The sequence below is a fragment of the Lissotriton vulgaris genome, chromosome 12 (assembly GCF_964263255.1).
Source record: "Lissotriton vulgaris chromosome 12, aLisVul1.2, whole genome shotgun sequence".
NCBI lineage: Eukaryota > Metazoa > Chordata > Amphibia > Caudata > Salamandridae > Lissotriton > Lissotriton vulgaris.
This window is the reverse complement of record NC_141700.1, coordinates 596,336,356-596,364,218: the sequence shown is the minus strand read 5'-3', so window position 1 is coordinate 596,364,218 and position 27,863 is coordinate 596,336,356. Positions and strand designations below refer to the sequence as shown.

The following is a 27,863-nucleotide window of genomic DNA, read 5'->3' as shown; positions in this document are numbered from 1 at the left end:
CCCCACAGACGCCGGGGATGCCTGGTTTCACCTTGGAGATACCCAGAAGGGACCATCTCACAGGGAAAGCCAGGACGGGTACCCCAGTGGTCTTCAGCGCCAGGACGCTCCCGGGCAACAGTGCGCTTTACAAGTCCCACACATTCACATTTACATTTACCATACACAAAGACACTGTCAGACATAAACCAACACAGTATCATGCTTACTCACATTCAGATAACACATAGAAACACACATCCTTATACAATCTCACATACACATTTTGTCATTCAACATACATACATACATAGTAACACTCAAACAAACACAGTGACACAGTGTTTCAAATACATCCATACTCACATACACACACACTCTCTCACACCTACGCAAAAACACACAGACTTGCACACATACAGTCACACTTTTATACAATGTCACATGCAAGTACACTGCCATTCACACACATACTCAGGCATATCCACATTTTCACAATAACAAATACAGGGATACTTATAAAATGGCAAAACACTGATACACATATGATCATCCACACATTCATACATGCAAACACTCTCTATCAAATGCGGGTACAGATGCATGCAGTGATTTCTTTTCACATTTCCAGGCACACATACATACATAACATAAAGCAAAATGTTTGTCTTTGTTTAACCAGACACGCTGGTTCTAAGAAGAACAGTTTTGGGGTATTTTTATAACTTTTTGTAATTTGTTCGTATTTTTCAAATTTTTATTGGAAAGACTAAGGATTTGAGATTTTAGAAACTTGGAGACAAATCAAAAGAGGAAAATAATTACTGATTCCTAGATCACTTTTGCTCCTTAACAAGACAATTTGTACACACTGGGGTCATTTCTCCTTAGCAAGCTAGAAGGCTGCAGCAGCTGCAGTATAGCACAATGTTCTTTTATTACGGAAGGATGTCACTCTCTTGCTGTATTATTTGTAGTGGTGCTTATTGCCCTGGTGCAGATGGAAGAGAAGCTGAAGATGTTGGAGCTTCATGAGCATCCCTTTTGCTTTTTGCTGTAGTGATGTGTCTCGGGTGTATGGCTCGAAGATGATGCCACATCCAAGTAGTCCCTTTGGGGTATTTTTTGGTGGTTTCTCTTGAAAATTGTTTTTGTATAGGTTGCAGATCGCATGTTTCTGGCAACAGATGGAAGAATTGCCACACCAGTGACTTTTTTCCTTTTTCGTTGTTATTCCTCTTCTCTTTGCCACCCTCCCTACCTCTTCCTGATGCCATTTTCTCATTGTAAAATGGAAAAAATAACAAAAAAGACTGCAAGGCTGACAGTGGAGCTCTTATCTTCATCTGTGTTAAAAATTGGGTTTTTGGTTGAGGGAGGTGAGAACCCTTCTCAAGCAGAAACCACAATCGCTGTCAGGGTGAACCACACACATCATTAAATTAACCTGTACTTAAACCTTTGGTAGCTTGATACAAAAGCAGTCATGCTTAACTTAGAGATAATGTGTAAAGTATTTATGGAGCACACACACAGTAATAAAGTGGAAACACTACACAGGAGAAATCCCACATCAATTTAGAAAAATAGAGTAACATTTACTAAACTATTTGACACCAAAATGACAAAATTCTAATTAGTAGAACTGGGGTTATGAATTTGTAAAGGGTTTAGTGCAAACTTGCCTAAAAGATCAAAGCACCAATCACAGATATCTAGTCATGTGAGACCGGGGAAAAGTTGAAAGTCATGGCCGATTGGGATGGAGTGCGGTTTCGCTATACAAGGTGGATTGGGCCCAGTCTCCACATAGCTTCCAACGTAGAAGAATGTTTGAAGAAAAATGTCAAAGAAGGTGAAGTTTAGTGGGGCAAGGCAGCTGTCAGTATCCGAATAGGAAGCATTGTAATCGTGAAGCCCTAGGCGAAGTCGGGGTGAAGATTTCTACGTTCGGCCTTAGTCTATTTTTTTAGGAAGTCAAAAATCTCCAACTAGAAGTGGGTAGCCACATTAACAGTGCAAGCTAAGGGACTTCTCTGGCTCTGACGGCCTGGCAGAAGCTGGGTTTTGGCAATATTTGGCATGTAAATTAATCATGTAATAAAAATGACAGCTGGTAGTGAACTTTGGCCTGACAACATGCTTAATGCCCTCTTCAGTGGTGAATGTTTTGATGAGACTGATAAGATGCTGTCAAAACTCAACAGGTGTATTTCTGACTTGAACAGATGAAAGCTTTACACCCTTGTATATCTCTCCTATCTCTCCTAAGGACAGGCGGCACACATTCCTTTGTCCCTGTCCTTGTCGTGCTGCAGCTGCAACATTTTATTGGCTGGCCTGCTCCCTGTTACAGTCAGCACTCTCCCCTGGTGCTCTGCAGACAGACTAAAGAGTACTGTGCAAGCCCAAATACCTGGCCTCCCTGCAACTGAGGCTTATCGGTGCTACATACTACGCTTGATTTACCTGCCTAATCGTGGAACGCCGAATTGTGGTGGGCCCTTGATTTGACTGCTGCCCGCTGTCCTTTTCTGCTTCTGGGGAGCTGTGTTTGTGCTGGGGGTGCTCTGCCGACAATCCGCGCCTCGAATCACCCGCGGACCGCGCGCTGCCTGACTACAACATCCTTTTGGCCAGTACAGGTGTGGCAGGGTATACTCAGACATGAGTCCCTTGCTCACTGCACCACCAGGATTCAAGCAAGCCGGGCCGACGACGGCTGAAATGCCAGAAACCGGTCCCCGGAAGCTTGTCTCCTTTCCGGTGAAGAATTGGCTTGGTAGTTTGGTCCGACACTTGTTCCCATGAGGCACTGGGTCGGACTAATTTGCATATAGCCAGGTTCTGAACTGGGGTGATGCAGTGAGCTAAATAACGGTGATGGATTAGGCCCTGATCTCTTGACTGGGTAAGAGTGGTCTGCTTAATTCAGACACTCTGTTCATCACCACACCCTTTTCTGACTACAACATCCAACCGGCAGCGCAGTCTCGCGTGAGGTGCTGGCCAGAAGCCCCGCCCCCCAGGGACCTTCAAATTGAGACCGGCCCAACGGGTCACGGGACGCGCGCGGGCGAAGCCCGGGCCAAGGGCGGGCCCGTTTAAGCCCGTTCAAGACCGGACAAGGACGGGACGGGCCACCCCTCTAATAATTGATGTATCAGCATAAGGTTAGTGCTTACAATAGACCCCAGGTGTGATATATACTGTATGCCAATATATTTGAGTAATACTTTGTTTCCAGCAAGTATAGCTGCCATGCCGGAAGAAGGAATAGTTGGCAGGAAATCTACTGGAGGTTCACTAATGGGCACTTTAGATAATTTCCTTATTAGGGTATCATCAGCCCTGGCAAAGGATATAGAACTTACAGAGAAAAGACTATCTTTGGATACAGCCTTTGATAAAAGATCTTCCCTGGGCCCCCTGGCAAGGGCTAGATCGCCGATAAGCCAACAAGCTGACTCCCAGGGGACGCTTCCTCCGTCGGGAGTGGAAGCGAGAACTCTATCACCTCACCCAGTGATCATTCTGGATACATGTGAGATCTCTCCCAGGAGCAGGGGTCTTGACAGTGACGCAGATAGAGCCCCATCCTCTAATATGAGAACCCGGTCGGCATGCCAAGCAAAACAAGGATTGGCTCAGCAGAATGGGGGGGGCGCTAGCAAAAGAAAGAGTCCTGGGGCCCAAACACATGCTGGGGGGAGAAAAGCAAAAATTGCAAACAACACTGTTCCCGCAGAGGATTCAGTGGTAACTCCACCACCTAGCTCCAACCAACCTGAAATATTTGGCAAAGATGGACATGGTAGCGACCCGGAAACTGTGGGGGGGAAGCATACTTGGATTTGGGCCCTCTGTTCTGGAAAAGACTGGAGGGTACCTTTAAGAAGATATGTCACCCAATACATGAGCGGCTGGACTCTATAGAAAATAGGTTGGTGTGTCTTGAACTCTCGCATGTACAAGCCCAGAAACATGCAGGACTAAGGCACAGTGCCACAATTGGTCGGCCGAAAATACCTTTAGCTCATGGCATAACTGATTCTAGTATTGGTGCTGTGATAGCGGGGGGGATAATTCTATCCAGTCTGGCAAAGGGGTGCGCTCTGTTATCTCTTGGCCTCCTACTCCTACTTCGGGAGGGGGTGGGAATATAGCACAGACTAATAGAACTCCACAGGCCATCTTGGTACCCAATGTTTTACCCCCGGTTCGCAACCAGACGGGGGCTGGGACAACAGCAGTGAGCAATAGACTAAACCAGGGAGATGGCAGCAGTATGGTAGTTAGACAGCAAAACTTGCCTCCTTTGCCTATGGCACATAATGATACCCCCTTACCTTATATTGATCTCCCTCCCCAATCAGCCCCCTATGTCGTAGTTTTGGTTGGGGTTCCACCAGTAGCCCAGGGGAAGCGGGAATCATATTTATACCTTAAGCATAAGTGTATCTTCTGGCTTAATAAATCTCGCCCACTGCCAACTAATATGCGAGCAGAGATCCTGGGTGCTAGGAGAGTCAACAGGATAGGAAGGGGTTGTAAAACTGTGGCAGGGGATTGTATTATTATCAATTTTAGAGACCAGAGGTGTGTCAATCACATTTGTAATCGGCCACAAAATGATCAGTCCCTTGGGATTCAAGCACTCCCCCTGGCTTACTTTTATGGCCCTCCAGTTTCCTTTGAGAAGGACATTTTTGCACAGGGTACCGCACCAAATCCCGGCCCATTGGGGATCGTAAGGTTGTTTAATAGATTCCAGGCTCTGTCGGGGCTGGGGGATTGTGATTGAAATCATGTACAGCTAAGGTCTGTTTCGTGCAGCAGAGTTGGGGGCAATAGGGAGGTGGTAAATTTGAGGTTAGGGCTAGTGCCCGTTCAGGGCAGTAGGCATGTAGGGGAGGACGATGGTGGTCAAAATGCTATATGTGACGTAAATGTAGAGGTGGACAAAGAAGCTCGGCCATTGGAGAGTCAGATCTCTGCATACCAAGGCCCTAGTGACTCTCTTGTGCAGGGAGATCCGATTTCAATTTTTAATGGGCCAGTATGCCAGACATCTTTTATTTCATGGAACGTCTCAGGAGTGTGGATCAAACTTAACTCGCCTGCTTGGCAGGAATTCATTGATCGATTTGATGTTTGCCTGTTTCAGGAGGTTTGGGCGGTTGAACCCGTGTTTAAAGTGGGCTATCTGAATTTATTTGTTCCGGCTGTTAAAAAAACGTCAGGGGCGTCCTATGGGGGCCTGGTGATATGGATCAGGCAGAGCCTTAAATGCCATACCCAGATGCTCCCTGTGATAAGCAGTGATATACTTTCCGTTAGGCTTAGCTTCCCAGAAAATAAAAAAATTGATATTTATAATGTTTATGCAAGGGGGCTTCCAGGTGGCAAGAAATCTGATGTTGTAACAGAGTTGGATATACTACTGCAGGCAACTCCCCCAAATATATTGCCATTGATCGCAGGGGATTTCAACACCAGGTTCGAACCCCTTGGTCTGGACGATACATACCTAACAGAGGAGGAGGATGGTAGGTGGGGCGTTCCTCAACTTGGGACTAAACCTATAAAAAAATGGACAGAGGCCACAATACAGATGAAGGGCCTCTGTATGGGGAACCAGTTGAGGGCTGCCAATGGGAGCACATTGTCAGATAAGATGGGAAAGGAAACTTTCGATAATGGTGTAAGGGCAAGTAATATTGATTATTTGCATGTCCCACTTAAGTTGTGGTCTACTCTTCTTGATATGGAGGTATTAGCTTGCATTGAGAGTGACCACAATCCCCTGACCGCGGTTTTTAATCTGGGACTACATAAAGTGGATGAGGCCACTGGGGGAATTATTCTCCCTGATTTGGTGTTGTCAAACGACGAGCGCCATCTTAAGTGGTGCCAAGTTGTGGGGCATCAGAAAATCATATCTGACATCGAGGTAGATCTGGAAGGGGCATTAGCAGTTATGGAGGAGGCCACCTTGTGTGGACCTTCCCATAAACTCTTGATGGAGGCTCACGATAGGTTTTTTGCCAAACTGAAAATATATTTTTGTAAACCTAGCTTAGGTAATAGAACCCAAACTAGAAAAGCGGAGAGCTGGTATGATGGCTCCTGCCGCCAAGCTAGGGGAGAGTTGGGCCATGCACTAAAGACTAAAGATTTTAGCAAAATAAAGCTGGCCCGTGCAAACTATAGGCATAAACAACATACAGCAAAAAAGGATTGGGAAGAGAGTAGGTGGCAGGATCTTAAAATGGCGTGCAAGGCTAAAAAGCCCAAACTCTTTTGGGATATTTTTAAATGGGACAGGGGAGGGCACCGTGAGAGCCCTCAAAATAATGTTGATCGAAACTCATGGGTTGATTATTTCAGGCCCCAATATGCTAGCAGTGTAGCTGGCAATAGTGAGGGGGCGTTTGTCCATACTTTTTACTATGAGGCCGTCTTCACTGTAGGAGAAGTGGATAGGGCGCTAGACCTAGTCAACAAGGGATGTGCTACAGGCATGGACTGTGTCCCCGCCGACCCATTTCTAAACAACAGAGGCCGTTGGCGGATTTATATTCTGTATGTGGCGAATGCCATAGCCCAAGGAATGGAAGTACCTAAATCACGGAAAGGTGCTGAAATAGTGCCGGTGTATAAAAAAGGGGACAAGTCGACAGCAGGTAACTACAGGCCAATAAGTCTGATCGACTCTATCCAAAAAATTGTGGGGCGGCTTGTTTTGGGTAAAATTCCATCCTGGATGGATGATGATAACATTCTGAGCCACCTCCAGGCTGGCATTCGCCCAAAAACAAGCACCATAGACCAGGTCTTCCGGTTTATTATGTTATACTGGCATACCGTGGTTCTGGAGAAAGGCACCTTGTATGCCGTCTTTGTCGACCTAAGGGAGGCTTTTGACCTCGTTCCACGTAATATCCTGTGGCAAGTTCTTGTGGGGCTAGGGATGGCACCTGAGTTGTTGAGCCTAATCGTCCGCCTACATGAGGATACGTTCGCTCGGGTTTGGTGGGGTCGCCAGGGAGAGGTTACGGAAACCTTCCCTGTTGAGCGGGGAGTGAAGCAAGGCTGCGTCATGGCGCCTACCTTGTTCTCGCTCTTTGTGAACGGGGTGGCAGAGTTCCTCTCCCTGGTCCCGACAGAGGACCCTGAGATGTGTGGTGAGCGGGTCCCGATCCTCATGTTCGCTGACGACACCCTGATAATTTCAAAAACGCCAAGTGGGCTCCAGCGTGCCTTAAAGCGCTTTGAAGACTTTTGTCTGGAGAGGGGCCTTGAAATAAACACTGCAAAAACAAAGTTTATGGTTCTTACTGGCCGTATATCTTCTGGGCCTGCTAGACCTTTCAGAGGGATGATATATATGAATGGTTCCCCGTTGGAGTGGGTTGATGCCTTTACCTACCTGGGGGTTACCCTCCAGAGAGATCTGGGGTGGACCAGCCAATTAGACATTGCAGTGCTAAAGCATCGCCAGCAGGCTGGCATTCTTCTGAAAAGGTTTAATTCCTCAACAACAAAGCCCATTAGCCCATTACTGGAAGTATATGAGATGAAGGTGTTAAGTTCGGCCCTTTATGGTGCCGAACTTTGGGGTTTTCAGAATTTGAGAAACTTGACGCTAGAAAATGAATTCCTGCGAAAAGCAGCTAGCTTTCCTATAAGTACCCCGTTAACACCTCTTATGTGGGACCTTGGCAAAAAAGCGGTCCAAGATCTTGTCTCTCTGCGGCCTTTGTTGTACTGGTGCCGCTTATGGACCACAGATGAGTTACAGCATTACGCACAGGGCTTGAGGGAGATAATGGCTAAGGATGTTTGTCAAAAAATACACTGGCTGAAGGCCATTCGGACCCTATTATCTAGATTGGGAATGAGGGAACTATGGGATGACCCGGTAAATGCTGCATTCCCCTCCAAGAACATTTTGAAAGAAAAGTACTGGGAGATGGTGAATGCAGAAATGTGTACAAAGGGCCTCTCCTCACACTTAACAGGACGTTTTCTGGAGTTTAAGGCCCAACCGAAGCTGGAAATATATTGGGATGCCATAGAGAAACAGAAGGACCGCAAACTCTATTTTCAACTTAGAGTAGGCTCCCTTCCACTAAGGTCATTTACAGCTAAATGGGCAGGTGAAAACGGTAATGATAAATGCCCTAAGTGTGGGGAGGAACAAGAGACAATAAGTCATTTCCTTTTTTTCTGTCCCTTGTATACTGCCCCTAGAGCAATGTGGGTTAAGCCAATTTGTAAATTGCTTGGCAAGCGCAGATATGCAGAGGCTTCAAGAATCCTATGTACAGACTCTAGTCCACTAATTGCTTTTGCTCTGGCCAAATTTTTGAAATGGGCATGGGTAATTCGTACAAGACTAATTGCGGCTGAGACCTAAATATTAAGAACCTATCACTCTTATTTAGTTGAAAATATGGGGATTGCTTCATCTATATGAGTTTTGTGAAATATTACCCTGGACTGTATGAAAATTGATGGATTTCTTTTTTTAAAAGATTTTATGAAATTATGAAATTATGGGAAATGATATTCGGCAACAGTCTATAGTAGTTTAATCCTTTCTTAATATTTATTGTATTGCTTTTAATGGATTTTATATTGGAAACTGTGGATTTTATGTGCTTTTATGACTTAATTGTCGAATAAAGTTTATGAAATGACAAAATTCTAATTAGTAGAACTGGGGTTATGAATTTGTAAAGGGTTTAATGCAAACTAGCCTAAAAGATCAAAGCACCAATCACAGATATTTAGTCATGTGAGACCGGGGAAAAGTTGAAAGTTATGGCCGATTGGGATGGAGTGCAGTTTGGATATACAAGGTGGATTGGGCCCAGTCTCCACATAGCTTCCAACTTAGAAGAATATTTGAAGAAAAATGTCAAAGGTGAAGTTTAGTGGGGCAAGGCAGCTGGAAGTATCCGAATAGGAAGCATTGTAATCGTGAAGCCCTAGGCGAAGTCGGGGTGAAGATTTCTACGTTCAGCCTTCGTCTATTTTTTTAGGAAGTCAAAAATCTCCAATGAGAAGTGGGTGAGCCACATTAACAGTGCAAGCTAAGGGACTTCTCTGGCTCTGACGGCCTGACAGAAGCTGGGCTTTGGCAATATTTGGCATGTAATTTAATCATGTAATAAAAATGCCACCTGGTAGTGAACTTTGGCATGGCAACATGCTTAATGCACTCTTCAGTGGTGAATGTTTTGATGAGACTGATAAGATGCCGTCAAAACTCAACAGGTGTATTTCTGACTTTAACAGATGAAAGCTTTACACCCTTGTATATCTCTCCTAAGGACAGGCGACACACATTCCTTCTTGACTGTCCTTGTCGTGCTGCAGCTGCAACATTTTATTGGCTGGCCTCCACACTGTCACAGGAGCACTCTGTCCCCATGTGCTCTGCAGACAGGCTAAAGAGTACTGTGCCAGCCCAAATACCTGTCCTCCCCGCAACTGAGGCTTATCGGTGTTACAGTTACTACAAATGAAAGCTGCTCGAAAATTGAGGTCGCTGGTTGACACTGCCCAACTCTTCCCTTTCTAATTATTTCCTATATTCAGCCAGCTGGTTGATCTTTATTTCATAATACTCGGAACAACAATCAAATCAAGAACAACTTTTGACTGATTGCAGCATCGATCAAACACACTCTATAAGGCTTTATTGCAATGTTGAGGCTGGCCAGGGAAGTTTTTTAATGGTCGGAATGCAGTGAACTCAAATAAAACCACGTTACTAGCCTCCCGGATCCCTATTTTAAAGTGCTACCATAGCAAAATCAACGTCATCATCTACGTTAGTAAGCTTAATATCAGAATAAACAAAAGCGCTGGATGGAAGAGTATGCAGCAGGCAGCAGTTCTAAGGGCGGACGAGGGCATCTTTTTTGGGCGGTATTGTCGAGCTTCCTCTTTGCACCTCTGGATTTATAAATCAAGATTTGTCAGCGCTGACATCTTTGGAAGCCCAGCAGGAGGAACCGTGAACTTTTCTTTACTTCACAACCATGCATCTGATGTGAGAAGGGTGGGGAAGAGGAAGGGTGTGGAATACATCAACGTGTCTGCCATAAGAAGCCTTAAGTGTATTACTGTTACTGACGTGGTCCAAGTGTAACTCTTGAAGCAACTGCAGTGTTGGATGTGTGCATCTGAGAGACAAAGGTTGCGTGTAAAGAGAGGGGAGCTGTGTGTGGTTAAATTCAGTATGTTTGTGAGAGGGCTGCTGGTGTGTTTGCTGTGACACACGGCAGGTATATTTGTGATAGTGGCTTAAGTGAGTGGGTAAAAAGCTACAATATCTCAATCGGTATTACTATAGTAACAGAAACAGTTGTATGTACAGCATTAAAAAGGATCTGGAGAAAACAGAGACTCAAATTTTTTGATTTAAAAGTGCATATAGCATCATATATTTAAATACAAATTCACGTTTAAACAGTCAAATAACAGTGTTAAGATGTCAGCACTAAAGGCATATAATGCATTTGGCAACCCAAAGGGGCGGGTGCGCTACGTGATAGTGAGTCAAACGGTGACGGTGCAAGTGACATATAGGTGAAAAACAGCGAGGGACGCAAAAAAGACAAAATTGGAAAATACAATATGTACAAAGTTAGTGGGTACTCCTTAGTGAATAGGTATTTACAATTAGTTTGGGAACCAGAGGAAGTAATGCGCCGTTAATCGCGCTGTATTGCGGGTCGACGGCGTTTCGATCCTATTGATTTAGGATCTTCATCAGGACCGGGTTGCCGATTGATGATGGTGAAATAGAATGAGGCACAGTAACAGAGCCCCGTTATGGTCGTGATATGCCAAAGTGTAGAGGAGGTCGACACGATGTGCGGCGTCAGGATAAGGTCCGCAGGGTTTTAATCGATATTAGAAGGACTAGGAGCGCCGTTCTAGAGACATCTGTAGCACATGAAAAAACTGCATTGCGAATCTTCACATAGCATGTCATACCAGGGAGAGTCAGATTGATGGGGTTTTCTTTGAAAGACAATGATTTTGTCCGAGATGCAAATAGTGATAAACTCATAATGTTAAGACCCATTTCGGGACTTTGGTAGTTTTAGGAGAAAACAATTCAGCGGTGTCCCAGCACGTGCCAGAAGCTTATTACTATATTCTTATTATTATGCAGTAAAGGATCTATTTTCAGGTCGGGGTTCAACTCTCCGGCCCCATGTCTGCACCTTAAGTGCTCACTAAGGTGCTGAAAATGGTGATTTCAAGAGGTGCAGGTGTTTCATTAACTGAATGACTGACTCCTTAATTAATGAGTGTCCTGCTGAGCAAAATCACAGCTCCCACAGATTATCAGTGTAGTAATGCTCTCTTCTCTAGTGAAAACATTTCTTCCTCTTGAGAAGCCTATTCTTTTATTTGTAGCAGAGAGGGATATGTAGGCGATTTATTTTACAGATTGTTAATACTATTGTACTCAAGGGCATCCCTACTTATCCTTCGCATGTGGCTGGGATAAGCAGTTTTCTGGCAGGTGCTCTCAGTAGGCTTCACATATTTTCACATTGAAGGAGTCTTTATCCTGCTGGTACCAAATGACTTTGAGATGTTGCCATATCTTCGTTTACAAACGCAGCAGCAAAATGGACAAAGTGCCCAGTGCAATACCATCATTATTTAATTCCTCAACAGCCTATTATTGTCATTACCTTAGACCCTATCGGCCATGAAACCAAACATGACCAAAAACATAGGCCAGCTACACTCCTTTTTGGGTCCCCGCATAGTTCTGTCCACGTCTACACCCCCGTAGATCATTAATCCACCCTGATACCTGAGCCCAAATCCACCACCCCTTTTTTCTTGTTTTTCTGCCTTTACGTGAATACAAGCTTTTTCAACGTTGTATTTTTTGCCAGCAATCTGGTCAGCCATTGATGAAAAACTGGGAGCTTTAGATCCAGACATACAGAGGCAATAATACACAGTTCTCCTGAGTACGGAGTAAGATAAGCTGGGGAGTGACAGAAGTTTTAATTTTAAGTTTGGGATTGCAAAAATCCTGACTTCCGTCTTTAATTGCATCCAGAGAAGGACATGTCGCAAACATATGAATTAGATGTGCCCCATAAAATTGACACCGTGAGCAGCGTGTCCCTATTCCCCCACCCCACTTGGAAATTTCTCCTGGTGTATAAGTCAAAATAAGTTTTATAATGTTGTGCATGAAGGTTTGAAGTAGAAGGACAGATTGCGCAAGGTGGAGAGATTCAGAAAACAGTGGATGCAGTTTCTCCTGCCACTGCACAGAGGGTTTATCAATATCATCCTTCATTTTAAAAAAACAACAACGTTTTATTGGGTTTTTTAAAAAGCATTACATATTTGTACAAGCTGGAAGTTTAGACACAACATATTGGGTACATGACTGATTCTGAGGCAACGTTACATGCAATAGGCACGAGGACAGTGTTTGTGAAATGTCCAAGAAGCGCCTGGAGTGAGGGGTGTGTCGCTCCCAAGGAAGGTGTGACTACTTGTGTGCATACCCAAAAGAGAGGTAATAAGTGGAGAACTAGTTACTAACATGTGGCACGTGAACCAGGGTTAGTGACGAGAAGGGAAAGTGGGGGTAGGTAGGCGGGCATGTGGTGATATTTATTGAGTAGCCGAGGCTGTAGGCCCAGGAGAGGTGGAGCGCATGCTGATTCGACAGGGGGGACCGGTGGTGGTACACTTGTGTATAGTAAGGGGGTTCTCAAGAAGTCAGGCAAACCTCAACCCCGAGGGGCGGTCGTTCAGTGAGACACTTCAGATAGACCATGCGACTGCGGGGGTGTAGTGCCATGTTCAGTTGTATAACGGAAGCACAGAAGCAGCATGGCCTATTCGGGGTAAATGGGGCAGTGACTCACTCTACGCACCTCATAGCATTGAAGTGCATCTTCCTCTGCAGCGCCCCACTTATATACCTCTTCTATTTTTTCCATTGCACTCACGACGGACCGCCAGACCACAGAGCAGATCGCAGAGCGAACGAACGAACAGGCAGAGGGGTGGGTGGACTGAGAGCGGACCAGGACCGGGACCGGGACCGGGAGCGGGAGCCGGTCGGAGCTGCCGCGCGAGCCTCGAGAGCCATAGCAATCTTGCCATCGAGCCAGCAGAGACAGCATAGACAGAAAGTGGCCCAGGGGGGTCAGGAGCCCAGGCACTTTATCGCGGCTCCTTCGCATCGGTACCGGCACAAGCGGCGCTACAGCAGGTGAGCCCCTCCCCGCCCTGCACTGCACTGCAGCCACGAGCGGTGAGCTGCAAGCGCCGTGCGCCAAGCAAGCATCAAGCTTCAAACGCTAAACTCCACGAAAAGGAAACACAGAGACTAAAGCCGCTGATTCTACAGAAGCTGTTGAGCGCCGCCATAGCCATCACTGTGTCCAGGGGCTTGTGGCTATTGTGGCTTGTGGCTACCGGAGCAGCCGACCGTGAGCACCGGTGGTATCTCTGGTATCTCTGAAGGTGGAGTCGGGAGTGGGACTCAAGAGCCAGGACCACAGTACAAGGCCAATTAGCAAAGTGAAAGGAAGTGCTGCGGAGTGCGGGGTTGCACCGAACTGCATTGATAAAAAAAAAACCCCTGAGAAGCACTCGGCACATGCCACTCTGCACCTCCCCACCGGACACCCCCCTTATTCAGTGCAAAATAAGCAGACGAGCAGCAATAGCAGTGCACGACCCCCCCCCCCCATGAATGAGGGAGGGTGAGGGAGAGCCTCGGTGCAACCACAGACTATTAAATAGCACCATTAAACAGAGCTCGGGTGGAGCACGGAGGGTGTTGGAGCCGTGGCGACTTACAAGCTGGGCTAATCTAACCCACCCACCCTATTTCAAACATCGCCGCGGCAGAGGGTTCCACTGACTAGCCCATCAGCTTCCCTCCGAGCCTCAGCCACCAGAAGGCTCCTCTGCCAGCTGCCGTGAGGGCGCCGCTAGTATAAAACAACAAACATAGCGAGAGCAGCAACACTCACAGCAGAGAAGCATTAATCCGCACACACGTCCAGCCCCTGCAGTGGCTGGGGCTTGGGAGCAGGAGAAATCAGGAGCAATTTGGATCTGACCCAGGATTCCCACTCTTGGTGGAATTATAGAGATGAGAACAAGAAACTCGAACCTCTTACAACGCCAAGAGAAACCTCGACCTCATAAGACAGCAAAGCGCTTCAAGGAAAAAATGCTTTACTCCTCCAGCGGGGGGGCCTCAATGGGGTCTAGTCACAGAGAAGAACCAGCAGAGGAGGAGGTGGAGTTTAAAGAAGAGGTGGAGGTGATTCAAATTGGAGACACAACAATAACACCATCCCGGGCAAATAAGTCCCATCAAGGACAGACTACACCTCCACACGGGCCAATGCCAGACAAGGGCTCACTTTCACGCAGCCACAGAAAAACACTGACCAATATCGTCATTAATAGAGATATACGAGACTTCTTTTCCCACAGAACGCCTACTTGTGCAAACCAGCAAGAGAACGCCTTATTTATTTCGGACACAGCTGCTGAACCATTGGAAAACAACACTTCCCTGAGCCCAGCGATCCCGCTATCACCAGAAATCATTATAGCAACGGGTGGCCCTACAGATCAAATAAAAACAACACCAACAACGCCTATCAACAACGCTTGCCAAGCCAGCCCCCTCACCTTAGCGATTCAACAGACCCGGGACACCCGAAGGGCCACTTTAGCCGACGGCGAGATCGAAGACCAACATGCAACAGGGACGACCCACACCAAGGAGAGCAGCGCAATCAGTACTTCAGCACTTAGTGCACACGCAGAGCCATTTCAAACATCAGCAATCCAATACCCAAACTTAGGTAGCCCTGGACTCACTCACAATGGCATTAGACACGGCCACCAAGGACAGGGGGTGGACCACACAATGGAAAGGCAGTCAGACAAACTTGATCATCACTTTGTGTTAATCAACGACGTACTGTCTTCAATGGTAAATGCCGCCATAATGCACGCCGACAAGCTAGATGTCCAGATAAGTCTCCTTCACACAGTCGCCGGACTGATATCCGGTATAGACTCCAAATTAGAAGATCTGAACTCCCTAATTCAACGCGTTCAGGCAAATAATATAGTTACACCCAAACCGCAGGACTGTGGATGTAGCCCCGTGCTGCTTTGCTTGGAAAAACTGCCCGGGATCATGAATACATTAATTGAAGACCTAAAGGTAGAAACCAGCAGGCAAAGGAGCAACGAAACTTTGAATTTGATAAACAAGCCGTCTGTCCACTTTAACTGCAACGAAATTCAGCAGGACTCCACAAGGACGACGGCAGAGCAACCAAATAGGACACCACAAATAACTACAGATGAATGTAGCACCATTGTCAATGAACAACAAACTTAAACAATTTGCAGGAGTCAAGCCTTGACACTGGTCACTTATCTCGGAAAAATAAGAAAAAACTAAAAAAGCTAAACAAACAAAAAAAGAGCAATTACAATCAAAATGATTCAATCAGGTTATGGCTATTACCGGAAACCAAAGAGTCATCCACACACAGTAAGAATAACTCTGAGTCAAAAGGCCTCTCATCAAATAAAGGCCCATTGACCATACTGTTAATCAATGTTTACTACAATCCAAATGGACCAGGAGCAAAGGATAAGCTCTCCGAGTTATTAGTAAACATTGAAAATCTCCTCTTAAAGTTTGCTCACATGGATTCAATAATCCTCGGAGATTTTAATACCCATAACATTGGGGTAAAGTCTGCTGAAAGCAATATTTCTTCCGCGACGGAAGCATTTAACGCCCTTTTGCTTGCCTACCAGTTGTCAACAGCCCACTCCGTACTCCTAAAAAACTCCCCAGAAGCGCTCTGCCCGCCAACATACAACAATCATACTACAATTGATTACATCCTGCTAAGCAGCAGGCTACAGAGGCTAATGACAGGGTACGAAGTTGTACAGCGGAAGGAAAGCGACCATGCGTCTCTAATAACAACTTTAAATTCTACAGCAGTCAACCATTTTACGCTAAAACAAATTGGATCAACAAACTGTATTGAACAGTATATTTTGGTGAGAAGGATCAAATGGGGCACGGCTCCTATACACAAGTTTGAGGAATGGAAAAAAGCATGGGTGGAGGGCACACTAAAGGAAATAAATAGGGGCACAATCAAAGAATGGGACCGGTTTGCTCACAATCTAGTATTATATCTACAAGGAGGAAAAACAAATAAAGTTAATCCTTATCCTAGGCATAACCTTGGTTATATCCCTGCAATCCGTGAAAGTGCGAAACAAGTGCGAACCAAACGAAGGATTTACCTGAAAACTGGCCTAACTCGAGACAAAAAACTCCTTCAGGAAACAGCAAAACTACACTCAAAGCAAGTTTGGATCGAAAAACTGAATCAAATCGAAGCAAAATGGCTAAAGATCTTTGGATTGTTGAGTCCCAGCAAAACACAAGAGTTCTGGAAATACCTCAACACCCTAAACCAAGGGAGCACGCTGAGGGAGAACTCAATTGACTCTGACATCTGGACAGCTCATGTGATATCTTTGTACCAAGAGGAAGGTAGCTTAACTCATCTAAATATAGACCTGGACAATGCAACCCAACTGACCAACCTCAAGAACTCTCCAAATATTGCGAAGCAGCCGAGTTCATCAGAAAAAAAATTAGTCAACACAATTTTAAAAAAAATCAGACCCAATGGGGCGCCGGGACTTAATGGACTGCCAGGCTCCCTGTTCAGGGAAGATACAAACTTCTGGACTGAAAACCTGACCATGTTATATGCCGAATGTCGAGCAACAGGGAACGTCCCGGACTCATGGCGAGGGTCACTTCTGCACCCTATTTATAAGAAAGGGCCGAAATCAAACCCACAAAACTACCGCATGATTGCTCTCCTTGATATTGAGGGAAAGGCCTACGCAAGCACTTTACTAGCGGAGCTTTCAAATTGGGTCAGAAAGGAAGGCCTTCTGCCTTTCTACCAAACAGGGTTCAGACCAGGAGCCTCAACAGTGGACAACATCATTGCGCTCTCATACCTAACATATAAGGCAGTGGCACGAAAATCTCTTCCCATCTTTGCCTGCTTTATCGACTACACTGCAGCCTTTGATGGTGTCGACCGCTCTATTCTCTGGCAGAAATTGGCAAGCTGGAACATCGACCCCCTTCTACTAAAAGCAATCATATCATTATATTCAAGAACGTGGGTCAGAATTAAACTGTCAAATACAGCAGCCACAGAAAAAATTGACACCAATCGCGGCTTGAAGCAAGGATGCGTTTTAGCCCCGATGTTATTCAATTTATACACCGCAGACATGGGCAAAGCTTTGACTGGAGCATCACTAGCAACACCCCGGGTTGGGCATACTAAGATTCAATTATTGCAGTACGCCGACGATTTGGTATTACTAGATCACACCAAAATCGGGCTTCAAAAAGCTTTAACATCCCTGGGCAATTATAATACAAAGAATAAACTGATCGTGAATGCAGCCAAATCAAAAATAGTAATATTTGGTTCTTTTCCGGAAAAAAAAACTGTTAAAATGGAGTATAGGAAAGTTGACGTTGGACAGTACACAACAATATAATTACTTGGGGGTATGGTTAAGTGAGACAGGGCGCCCAGGAGTTCATCTGGACAAAATACGGACAAAAGGGAAACGCATTTCATACGCCCTTGGGAAGTTGCACGCCACTCTACACAGCCCCACGACAACAGCAATTCGAAGAGTATTGAAGGCAAAGCTAATACCATCATTGAACTATGCCCAGCAGGCCTTCCCAGGAAAACTATCAAGCACTCTGGAAAAAATTCATTGCTCGGCGTACAAAAAGCTATTCCATCTACCTTCCTGCACCAGAAACACCTTAGTGCGGCTTGAATTCGGCCTGTCACAACAAAAACTTGAGGAACTGGCCTTAATGAGTAAATACTACTACCTCACTACCGCGGCACCAGAAAACTCTTTGAAATTTAGTATAAAGAATATCTTTCTGGAACCAGGGAATCCGTGGTCAAACAGTCTCTCCTCCACTAAAGAAATTTTGAATCTTGCAGTGGATAATTGGGATCCCGAGTTAATCAACTACGCTGCCATTAAAAGCGCAACAAAAAAACAAGTCCGGCTTTGCTCGCGGACAACTGATTTGGAAGCACTGGAATTAAGAGGCTTTCACGAGTCTCTAAAACTCCCGCAGTTGATACAGACCTCGAAACTCCATCTTACCCAAGCGGTGGGAAAACAAGCAGTAAACAGGATTTTAGCACTCAGATTACATCCTCTCCCTCTTAAAGACCTTTATTCAACGGGGTTATCTGATACAACCCATTCTGAGTGCCGCCTATGCAACTACAGACAAGAGAGTTTTGCACACATCCTATTCTGCTGCCCGGGGTTGTCTTCCGAGCGCAACCGCTACCTAAAGCCAATTCTACTTAGACAAGGAATTAGAAAAATAAAGGAGGCCGTCAACTATCTATTCACAATGGAAACAGTGAAAGATATGGCTGTGTTCAGTAAATTTATTCAACAGGCACGCCAGAAACTGATGGCCCCGCATAGCTAGTCCACCGGTCAATTACCTTATAATTATCGAGACTCACCAGCCCACATAGAAATGGACTAATGTACCTTTTTTAATTGTGTCTTTGATTTTATCTATTTTTAAGTTTGTTCTTCTACTTCGGCCTGACAATCATGTTTATTTGTAGTTTGACGTCCTATTTTAATGGTTTTGAGTAACCAAAAATAAAGTTTTATTCATTCATTCATTCATTCATTCATTCATTCATTATACCTCTTCTACCCAAGCCGCCATGGGGGTCCTGCTGGTGCACGACATTGCAATGTGATGCCACGTGTGGCTAGAAGGCTGGCCTGGGCTGCGAACCACGATTCGACCTTGCAGTGCTTCCTTTGCTGGAATATTCCTAGTGAGCAGGCCTTCCAGAAAAAGGTGTCAGGGAGCTCTGTGACCTCATGCAGTGTGGCATTGATGGCGGTCCAATAGTGCTGCTGGGCTGGGCAGGTCCAGAACATGTGTAGGAAGGGTGTGCTAGGGGTGTGGCAGCGGTGGCAAGCAAACTGTGACCCCGCGTAAGGGCGCTGAAGCTGAGCTGGCATTAGGTATGCCTGGTGCAATATAAAGAATTGGGGTTCTGGGAGACCTTCTTTGGGAATTCCAGGGTGCCCTCCCACTCTTTTTCGTGTAATGGCCTCTCGAACTCCTCCTCCCATTTGTGACACAACCGGGCAAGCGGGGCTGGGGTCAGTTCTCAATGGCCTTGCATATCCAAGCAATAAGGTGCCAACCTAGGTCCATGGTCAATACTGCATGAAGTACTGGTGGGTCACGGGCTCACCCCCAGATAGATCCCAGAGCTGCTGACAATGGAGCATGAGTTGTCTATGGAGAAGGAATTGCCCTGGGGCAGTCCGCTCTCTTCCGCCAGCTGGGGAGAGGCTGGCCCCCCAAAAAAGGGACTCTACCTCAAGACGTGGAAGATCAGTCCAGGTCTGCAGTTCCCAGGCTGTGTATTAGCCCCTGCCTCAGGGTAGGCCGACAAGCCCCAGCAGTGGAGTGTAGAGCGGGGCCCCTCAGGACAGGTGCTGAATGCGGAGCATACATGCCTTTGCTATAGTTACCTTTATTGAAAGGGTCGAGGCAGGCTGGGCTCCTGGCAATAGCAAGCAACAGATTGTTGGTAACAGCAAAGGTCCAAGGTCAGAACAGGTCTACTCAGGTAGCACCCTACTGTCCAGCAAAAAAACCACTGGAACTGCACTGCTAGCCTCAAATGACTGGACCCACAGTCCCCACAGTCCACTGGCAGCTGCAGCTTAACCAAACTAACTCGCAGACAACCATTTCTTCAGATAAGGGAGCAAAGTAGAGCCACCAGCTCCATGAAAAAGGAGCAGGGAGGGACAACTGGAAGATTGGTAAATTAATGAACAAGATGATGTGGGAGGACAATTTTCGCAAATACAATTTTGCCTATCGGAGTCAGGGGAAGAGTCCTACAAAATAACACCAATGAGCGTATGCCCACCGGTGCTATGCGATGATTGCCCTCGTAGAGTTCTAGAGGGGTATGGTACAGGCGGACCCCCAGATAGCGAGGCGTCTGCGCATGCCAAGCGAGACTAGAGTCTCCAATGCATACCTCCTGTGGAGGGAGGTTGGGCTAAGAGAATAGACCGAATATTTCACCCAGTTAACCCTCAGCCCGGCCACAGCTGCAAAGTCTGGTAATGTGTCCCGGAGAGGTTCGATGTCAGAAGAGATGTCCTGTAAGTAAAGGAGCAGGTCATATGAATACAAGGACACACTCTAGGTTTCGCTCATTAAGGGGATGCCAAACTCGTTTCCCTCCAAACGAAGGCGTACAGCCAGGGACTTCATAGCCAGGGGAAAAAGAAGGAGGGACACCACTGACTCAGACCTCGGGTCACAGGGAAGGGAGCCGAGATGTAGCGTCCAGGCAAATCCGCGAAGTGGGGTTTGAATATATTAACTTAGTTTAGGCCAAGAGCTTAGGTCCCACTCTCATGCAGCAACGCATCTCAAATAGATAAGGCCAGGATGGGGTGTTAAACTCCTTCTCCAGATGCAGGACCAGGCAAGTAGCACAAGTTACTGAATCGCAATTTGAGCTTTGTACATGCCAAAATGCATTTTCCCTGTCACAAGCGACCTGATAGTGCGAATCGTGCCTTTCGGTACTGGAAAATTGCTTCGTACATGTAGCCCTTAATGTGGCAGAACCTCCAAAAATCATATATCCTCTACTGTTGGAAATGTATATTCCATAACCTTACCTTACTGCTCGGTGAGATGTCAACATAGTCAGATTGTCAAATACCAAAGCTGTGGAGCTTACCTCAGGCTTGCTTAATCCATTACCATGCACTCACGTCCTCATTATCACTTTAGCTTACAGTTTCAGGTTTCTACTTTCTCAATTTGTGTTTTTTCCATCTTTCTCTTACGCTGTCTTTCCCCTTTTCTCAGTTTTTCCAGGTCTCATAATTGGTAAAGTCTGATAGGGTAAAATAATTGATGGTCCCCACAAATAGGTGCTGGTGGCCCCCCCTGGCCACCACCAACTCAAATTAAGCACTGATGGTGTAGCGATACCTAAGGCTGAACCATGATGGGCTTTGCAGGCTCAGAGCAGGACCGAGCAACTGTTTTTCTGTGCCTGCAGTGTGTAGGACATTCCCCTGAGTTAGTGCATTGTTTTAGACAGCAAAGGTCAGAACAAGAAAGAGGCAAACCCTCCTCAACGTTTCTGAGATGTGTTCTCTGAAACCAGACCTTAATTCAGAGAAATATTGAGTTAAAAAACATCTTTTTACACATAACAGATGCATAAAACAGGAGCTTTTCTCTGTGCTGAGCCAGAAAAGCCCATCATTATACAGACTCAGGTGTTGCTCAATGCTTGAGTGATAGCAAAGAATTGAAAATGCTGCTCTAACACTGAATTGATGATTTATTCCTTTTAACTCTACGAAGTTTTTAGTACCTTTCTTTACGGATCTCTGGGGCAGATATAGGTACATTGGATTGGCTAAAAGTGTTCACGTGTCCACTGACTTTTAGCAAATCCAATGGTATTTTGTGAACAGACATAGATCGTTGCACAAAATACTAAGGCTCGGGTTTACTAAATTCTTATGCAATGCAAGGCAGCAGCCAAAAAAACTGTGCTGCATTGTGTGGAAAGGAAAGAGCAGGAAAACACCATATTTACAGAGATATGGCTTTCTCTTCTGCTCTCCCTAGCGATGGGGCAGACATTTTCTGCAGCGTACCATGCACACACCTTTGCCCAATATTGCAAGGATGTTTGCATCAGTCTAGCAGAGATTTTGTAATAGACAGGTTCCCTTCCAGTACAAAATATTATGCTTGAAACTTTTCCTGCCTTGTGTGTGCTCTCTACAGTGCAGCACACACGCAAAGTCGTAAAAAAAAGGCAAAATAAAAGCATTTCTCTGTGATAGCACCTATTTGAAATGGGCGTTATTTTTTTACGCAAAACTCTGTACACTTTTATTAGCAAATAGAGATTTGTATCAAAAACCATAGGTGGTTGCAGGTAAATGCACAGTCACCACCCTTGGAACACCCCCTTTCCACTTAGTATTACAAAGCAGCACTACGTGCTGCTTTGCATTACTTTCAAGTGATTTCCTGGTGCAAAACAAGTTTTGCGCTGGAAACTAAATTAGGAAAAACGTTTTCTGGCAATTTGTGTCTCGTTCGTGAGGGAAACATAGTGTACAATCTTAGTAAATATACCCCAAAATCTCAGTGATTTAGAATTGGACCTACCTCATGATGAGAAAGGTCACAAAGTTGGCACCAACTACAATTTGCTGTCATTACAGCGATGGTAGCCAGCTGGGGTCAACAGCCCACCATGACTGTGCTTGCTTTTATATGAAAACTAGCAGCCCGCCCCAGCGTTGCCTGGGGCAGAAGGGGGCTGGGGGCAGCATTTCAGGCTTGCCCGTCCCTCCGCCCGTCCCACGGCCTGTCCCTCCGCCCGTCCCTCCAGGTTCACTTACCTTACTCGCCGCTCCTCCTCGCGCTGCTGATTTTACCGCTCCACTGCTCCTCCGCTTCTCTCTGGTCACGTCCCTCGGCCCGTCCCTCCAGGTTCACATACCTTACTCGCTGCTCCTCCTCGCGCTGCTGATTTTACCGCTGGTCATTACCGCTTGTCCACCGCTCCTCCCCACCTGTCCGCAGCTCCTCCCCGCGATCATGTCCTCCGCTCTTCCTGTTGCTCCTGAACGCCACTCCTCCCCGCGCTCTCGATGTCATGATGCAGACGTCGCGGCCGGCGCTTCTTTCAGGGGACTACTTTGTTTTTAAAGTTAATTTTTTTAATTTACGTTTAATTTTATTTTTATGTAGCCTATGTCCATCTACACACCCTGACAATTTCAAGGATGTATCGGGTGTGTGGATTGGCGCTGTGGTTCCCGAGTTTACCTTGCCAAAAGGGTTGTGTTCTCTCTTTATAATAGTAGTATAGAAGGTGCTGCCCGTTTTCATTAAGGAAAAATGATAACCATTTACAAAAAAGGAGAAAAGTTTATAAAAATTTTTTTTTAAGAGTAAGCAGCAGTGGTCTTATGGACTACTGCCTATTTCTAAAAAGTGGGTTTCTGTTCCATTTATAAAGTGGAATGTGTCCCCTGGAGAACCCTACCTGTTTGTGAATGGGTTACTACCTCCTTTGCGGTGTCTGTAAAACATACATTTTCTGCGATCATTTTTTGCGATCACATTTAGAACACAAAACATTAATACATTTTACACAAAATCTCTGTATAGAAGGTAACCCCTAAACACATCCCTTCCAAAGACTGATTCCTCAGTCATTCGTAACGTTACCACATTGTTAAAATAGTTTAGTGCGTTCAAAAAAACACATTTACTTGTAAATCTTGCAATTCACTGAATGACTGGTTTTGCAACAAGAAAATACGTTAGTACATTTGGTCCAGAGTTCTTCACTAACTGCATTTGCTTGTTTATTTGTTTGATTTTACGCAACTGTATGAAGTGTGGTTAGTAGCTTTTTAGTTCACAAAGTGAGAATGTCTGTGCATATTGGCTTTTCTAATGCTGAAGAAAGCAAAGGACCATTTATCAAAATTATCTGTAATGCAATATTTTGCTGTGTGTTCCTTTGAAGTTCGCCGATTACACTGCAGACATCATCTTTTGACTCCTTTTCACAAATCTCTTCTAAACCCTGTAAATGCAGTCTGTTCAGCGAAAGGGCTGTTTTCAGCTGCCATATTGTTGAGGGACAATATTTGTTTTCATTGTGCAATTTTCTTTCTATGCCAGCTGGGGGAAACACACCTTCACCCAACTATTGCCAAACTCTCTCCCTAACAAAAAAACACTCCTATTGGATTTGCCAATACTTGCTTCTTATGTCTTCTTTTGTTAACAGTTTATATTTGTGCTTGTAATTTTAGCGTTACTAAAACAGAGTGTTTGCTTATTTTAGTTTAATACTGAAAAGTGCATAATACTTCCACTGAATCCTCAGCTCTTGGAACTTTTTCATTTATTTCTGCATAACAGGTACAACTTAGACCCATTTGATAACTATTCAGATGAGCAACTCTGGAAAGCACTGGAAAGAACATTCATGAAAGACACAGTGAGTAACACATTGATGTGGATGTACATTAGTTTGTATCATGCCCAGTGTTCTGATATAGTTATATCTTAAACTAGATAGAATATCTCTGAGGAAACACAGGACAGGCACCAGTTCCTCCTTCTGAGAGACTAATTACTCACAGAAAGTCATCCTTTTAATGTGGGATAATGCTAATTCTCACTAAGAAGAGAAGGAATAAGAAAATAAGAAAAACAACTAGCAGGAAGTCACAGTTAAGATGTAGTTTGGAAAGTAAATGTCCTTACAATTCCTCTCTAGAGTAATTTATTGATGTGCTACTGGCACTCATAACCAAATACCTACACTGTGGTGGCTAATTTTCACTCTAGCTGCTAACAGGACTTCACCTCTTGAGAGTAAGCATGGGCGAATTTTGCGAATCTGGCGTTCGCGAATTTTGCGAATTTGCGAACTCGCAATCCGCAAAATCCGCGAATTCTCGCGAATTTGCGGATTTTTTTATTTTTTGTGTTCGCAAGGATTTCTGCCAGTTCGCAAGGATTTCTGCCAGTTCGCGAGGGTTTTGTACCAGTTCGCAATTGCGAACTTACATGTCGGCTCGCAACGGTCACGATTATGTTTTTTCTACGTCTGGTTCATCATCACAGGTTCCCAGAACCCTCTGTTTTACCCCTGCCACCCTCTGTTTTACCCAAGCCATCCTCTGGTGCATCAATGCCACCCTCTGGTTCATCATCACTGAAGATTATGGGGGGGAAAAGCAAGCACACCTGCCTGCTTCAACTGACATGAATTAATTTGGGGTTGATTTATTAATGTGTCACTGTTTTAAAATTCCAGTCTGGCACCTGCTTCCTTATCTGTAATTTGCTTTCTGTTGCAGTGCAATTTTTTTTTCCAGGACCTTTGTAGCCTACTTGTAGCTATTCTATGAGCCTGCTGTGAGGGTCAGAGCAGGGTCATATAATTGTTGCAACTAGCAACTGAACTCTGGAGGGGCCCTTGTCAGGAAGCACTACAGGGAATGGTTACTAATGATGAGTTTGAACTTTTGAACCTGCTGAATGCTTTTTTTGTGTTCGCAAGGATTTCTGCCAGTTCGCAAGGATTTCTGCCAGTTCGCGAGGGTTTTGTACCAGTTCGCAATTGCGAACTTACATGTCGGCTCGCAACGGTCACGATTATGTTGTTTCTACGTCTGGTTCATCATCACAGGTTCCCAGAACCCTCTGCTTCACCCCTGCCACCCTCTGTTTCACCCATGCCATCCTCTGGTGCATCAATGCCACCCTCTGGTTCATCATCACTGTAGATTATGGGGGGGAAAAGCAAGCACACCTGCCTGCTTCAACTGACATGAATTAATTTGGGGTTGATTTATTAATGTGTCACTGTTTTAAAATTCCAGTCTGGCACCTGCTTCCTTATCTGTAATTTGCTTTCTGTTGCAGTGCAATTTTTTTACCAGGACCTTTGTGGCCTACTTGTAGCTATTCTATGAGCCTGCTGTGAGGGTCAGAGCAGGGTCATATAATTGTTGCAACTAGCAACTGAACTCTGGAGGGGCCCTTGTCAGGAAACACTACAGGGAATGGTTACTAATGATGAGTTTGAACTTTTGAACCTGCTGAATGCTTTTTTTGTGTTCGCAAGGATTTCTGCCAGTTCGCAAGGATTTATGCCAGTTCGCGAGGGTTTTGTACCAGTTCGCAATTGCGAACTTACATGTCGGCTCGCAACGGTCACGATTATGTTGTTTCTACGTCTGGTTCATCATCACAGGTTCCCAGAACCCTCTGTTTCACCCCTGCCACCCTCTGTTTCACCCATGCAATCCTCTGGTGCATCAATGCCACCCTCTGGTTCATCATCACTGTAGATAATGGGGGGGAAAGCAAGCACACCTGCCTGCTTCAACTGACATGAATTAATTTGGGGTTGATTTATTAATTTGTCACTGTTTTAAAATTCCAGTCTGGCACCTGCTTCCTTATCTGTAATTTGCTTTCTGTTGCAGTGCAATTTTTTTATTTCCAGGACCTTTGTGGCCTACTTGTAGCTATTCTATGAGCCTGCTGTGAGGGTCAGAGCAGGGTCATATAATTGTTGCAACTAGCAACTGAACTCTGGAGGGGCCCTTGTCAGGAAGCACTACAGGGAATGGTTACTAATGATGAGTTTGAACTTTTGAACTTGCTGAATGCTTTTTTTGTGTTCGCAAGCATTTCTGCCAGTTCGCAAGGATTTCTGCCAGTTCGCGAGGGTTTTGTACCAGTTCGCAATTGCGAACTTACACCGCACGCAGCAAAAAATCCGCTGCGTGCGAATTTGCGGATTTTGCGGGAAATTCGCGGATCTCACGGATTGCGAATTTACCGAAAATCCGCAAAATCCGCGAGCGTAACGGATTTTCCGCCCATGCTTACTTGAGAGATAGTTCTTGTCTGCCATAGCAGTATGATAACAGAGGATGAGATCTGCCACTGGGATCAAAATCCCTGAAGCATCTGTTCAGAAACATTAAGGCTACACGTAGCACTCTATTCCATTACACGAGTGACCATTTTACCACCTTTAGAACCCAATACCTATCTGGTCTGTAAAGCTAGTTCATTCTGTACAAAACACAGCTACGAATAAAACTGAGACAGTAGACTTCACAGGGAAGTGAACTACTACTGAAACCACAAGTGAAGTTTCCCCTGAATGCTTGTAGTAAATGGCTGCCAACAGCACTCAATCACAGATATAGTGGTCTCCAGAAATGAAATAGTAATCTTCAGAAATGGGCGCAACAGGGTTCAAATAGTGACTGTTTGGATAGAAGGTGACAATCCAGATGTTTTGATAGGAAGATGCTGCACAAAGGAGTCCAATTCCAGAAAAGACAATGAGAACCAGAGAGTAAGTGGCTGCAACAGGAACCACTCCCGGAGAATGATGTTCATAGAAATGAAATTTGTTTGTGGGACCTGATACCGAAGACAGTACTGTTCAAAGGATAAGCTTTTGTTCCAAAGACCCTTATTCCACAAATTTGTATCTTCAGTAGGAAGGCAGCTGCATTCCACGAATGGTAAACTCAGATTTAAAAGAATGACTGTGTTTCTTTGGGTCATTTTATGATGGGTAGCAACCTCCACAATGTAGGATGTTCATTAGCTATGGACCAAGCTAGAACAGGTGAAATGGCAGCCAATCAGTTCATCTCATCATTAGTAAACAGTGGTGAGGAGAACTGTGTCACTAAAAGGAATGTTTACATCAGTAATTCAAAGAATCTGTGAGTGAGAATATACTAAAGCACTTATAGCCAAAGACATTGCATCTATTGTAAGTGCAAGAGTTGGCTGTGTAATAAAATGCCTCTTTTGTATGATAACCCCCATTTGTTTACACTGATGCTGTTGATTGTTGAATCCTGTGCACTGGGACCCTGCTAACAATCAAGCATGAGAGCATGTGCTCTAACTCCTCAAAACTTGTCATTTGGCTAAAAATCCAAATTGACATATTTAACTTACCTGTAAGACCCTAGTATATGGTAAATAGTGTAGCCAGGGCCTGTAAATTAAATGCCACTAGAATCACTATTTGTGCCAGCAATAAAGT

General features: G+C 45.1%; 1 protein-coding gene across 3 annotated transcripts in view; it reads left to right on the top strand.

The window, feature by feature from the left end:
- Positions 1-27,863, top strand: part of LOC147677801 (ATP-binding cassette sub-family C member 12-like) — a 954,180-nt gene that overhangs the window by 766,410 nt on the left and 159,907 nt on the right. For all 3 annotated transcript variants that reach the window (XM_086945451.1, XM_086945452.1, XM_086945453.1), the window contains exon 28: positions 24,188-24,266. In XM_086945451.1, coding sequence (XP_086801577.1) covers positions 24,188-24,266 — 79 coding nt within the window. The remainder of the gene's footprint in view (positions 1-24,187; positions 24,267-27,863) is intronic.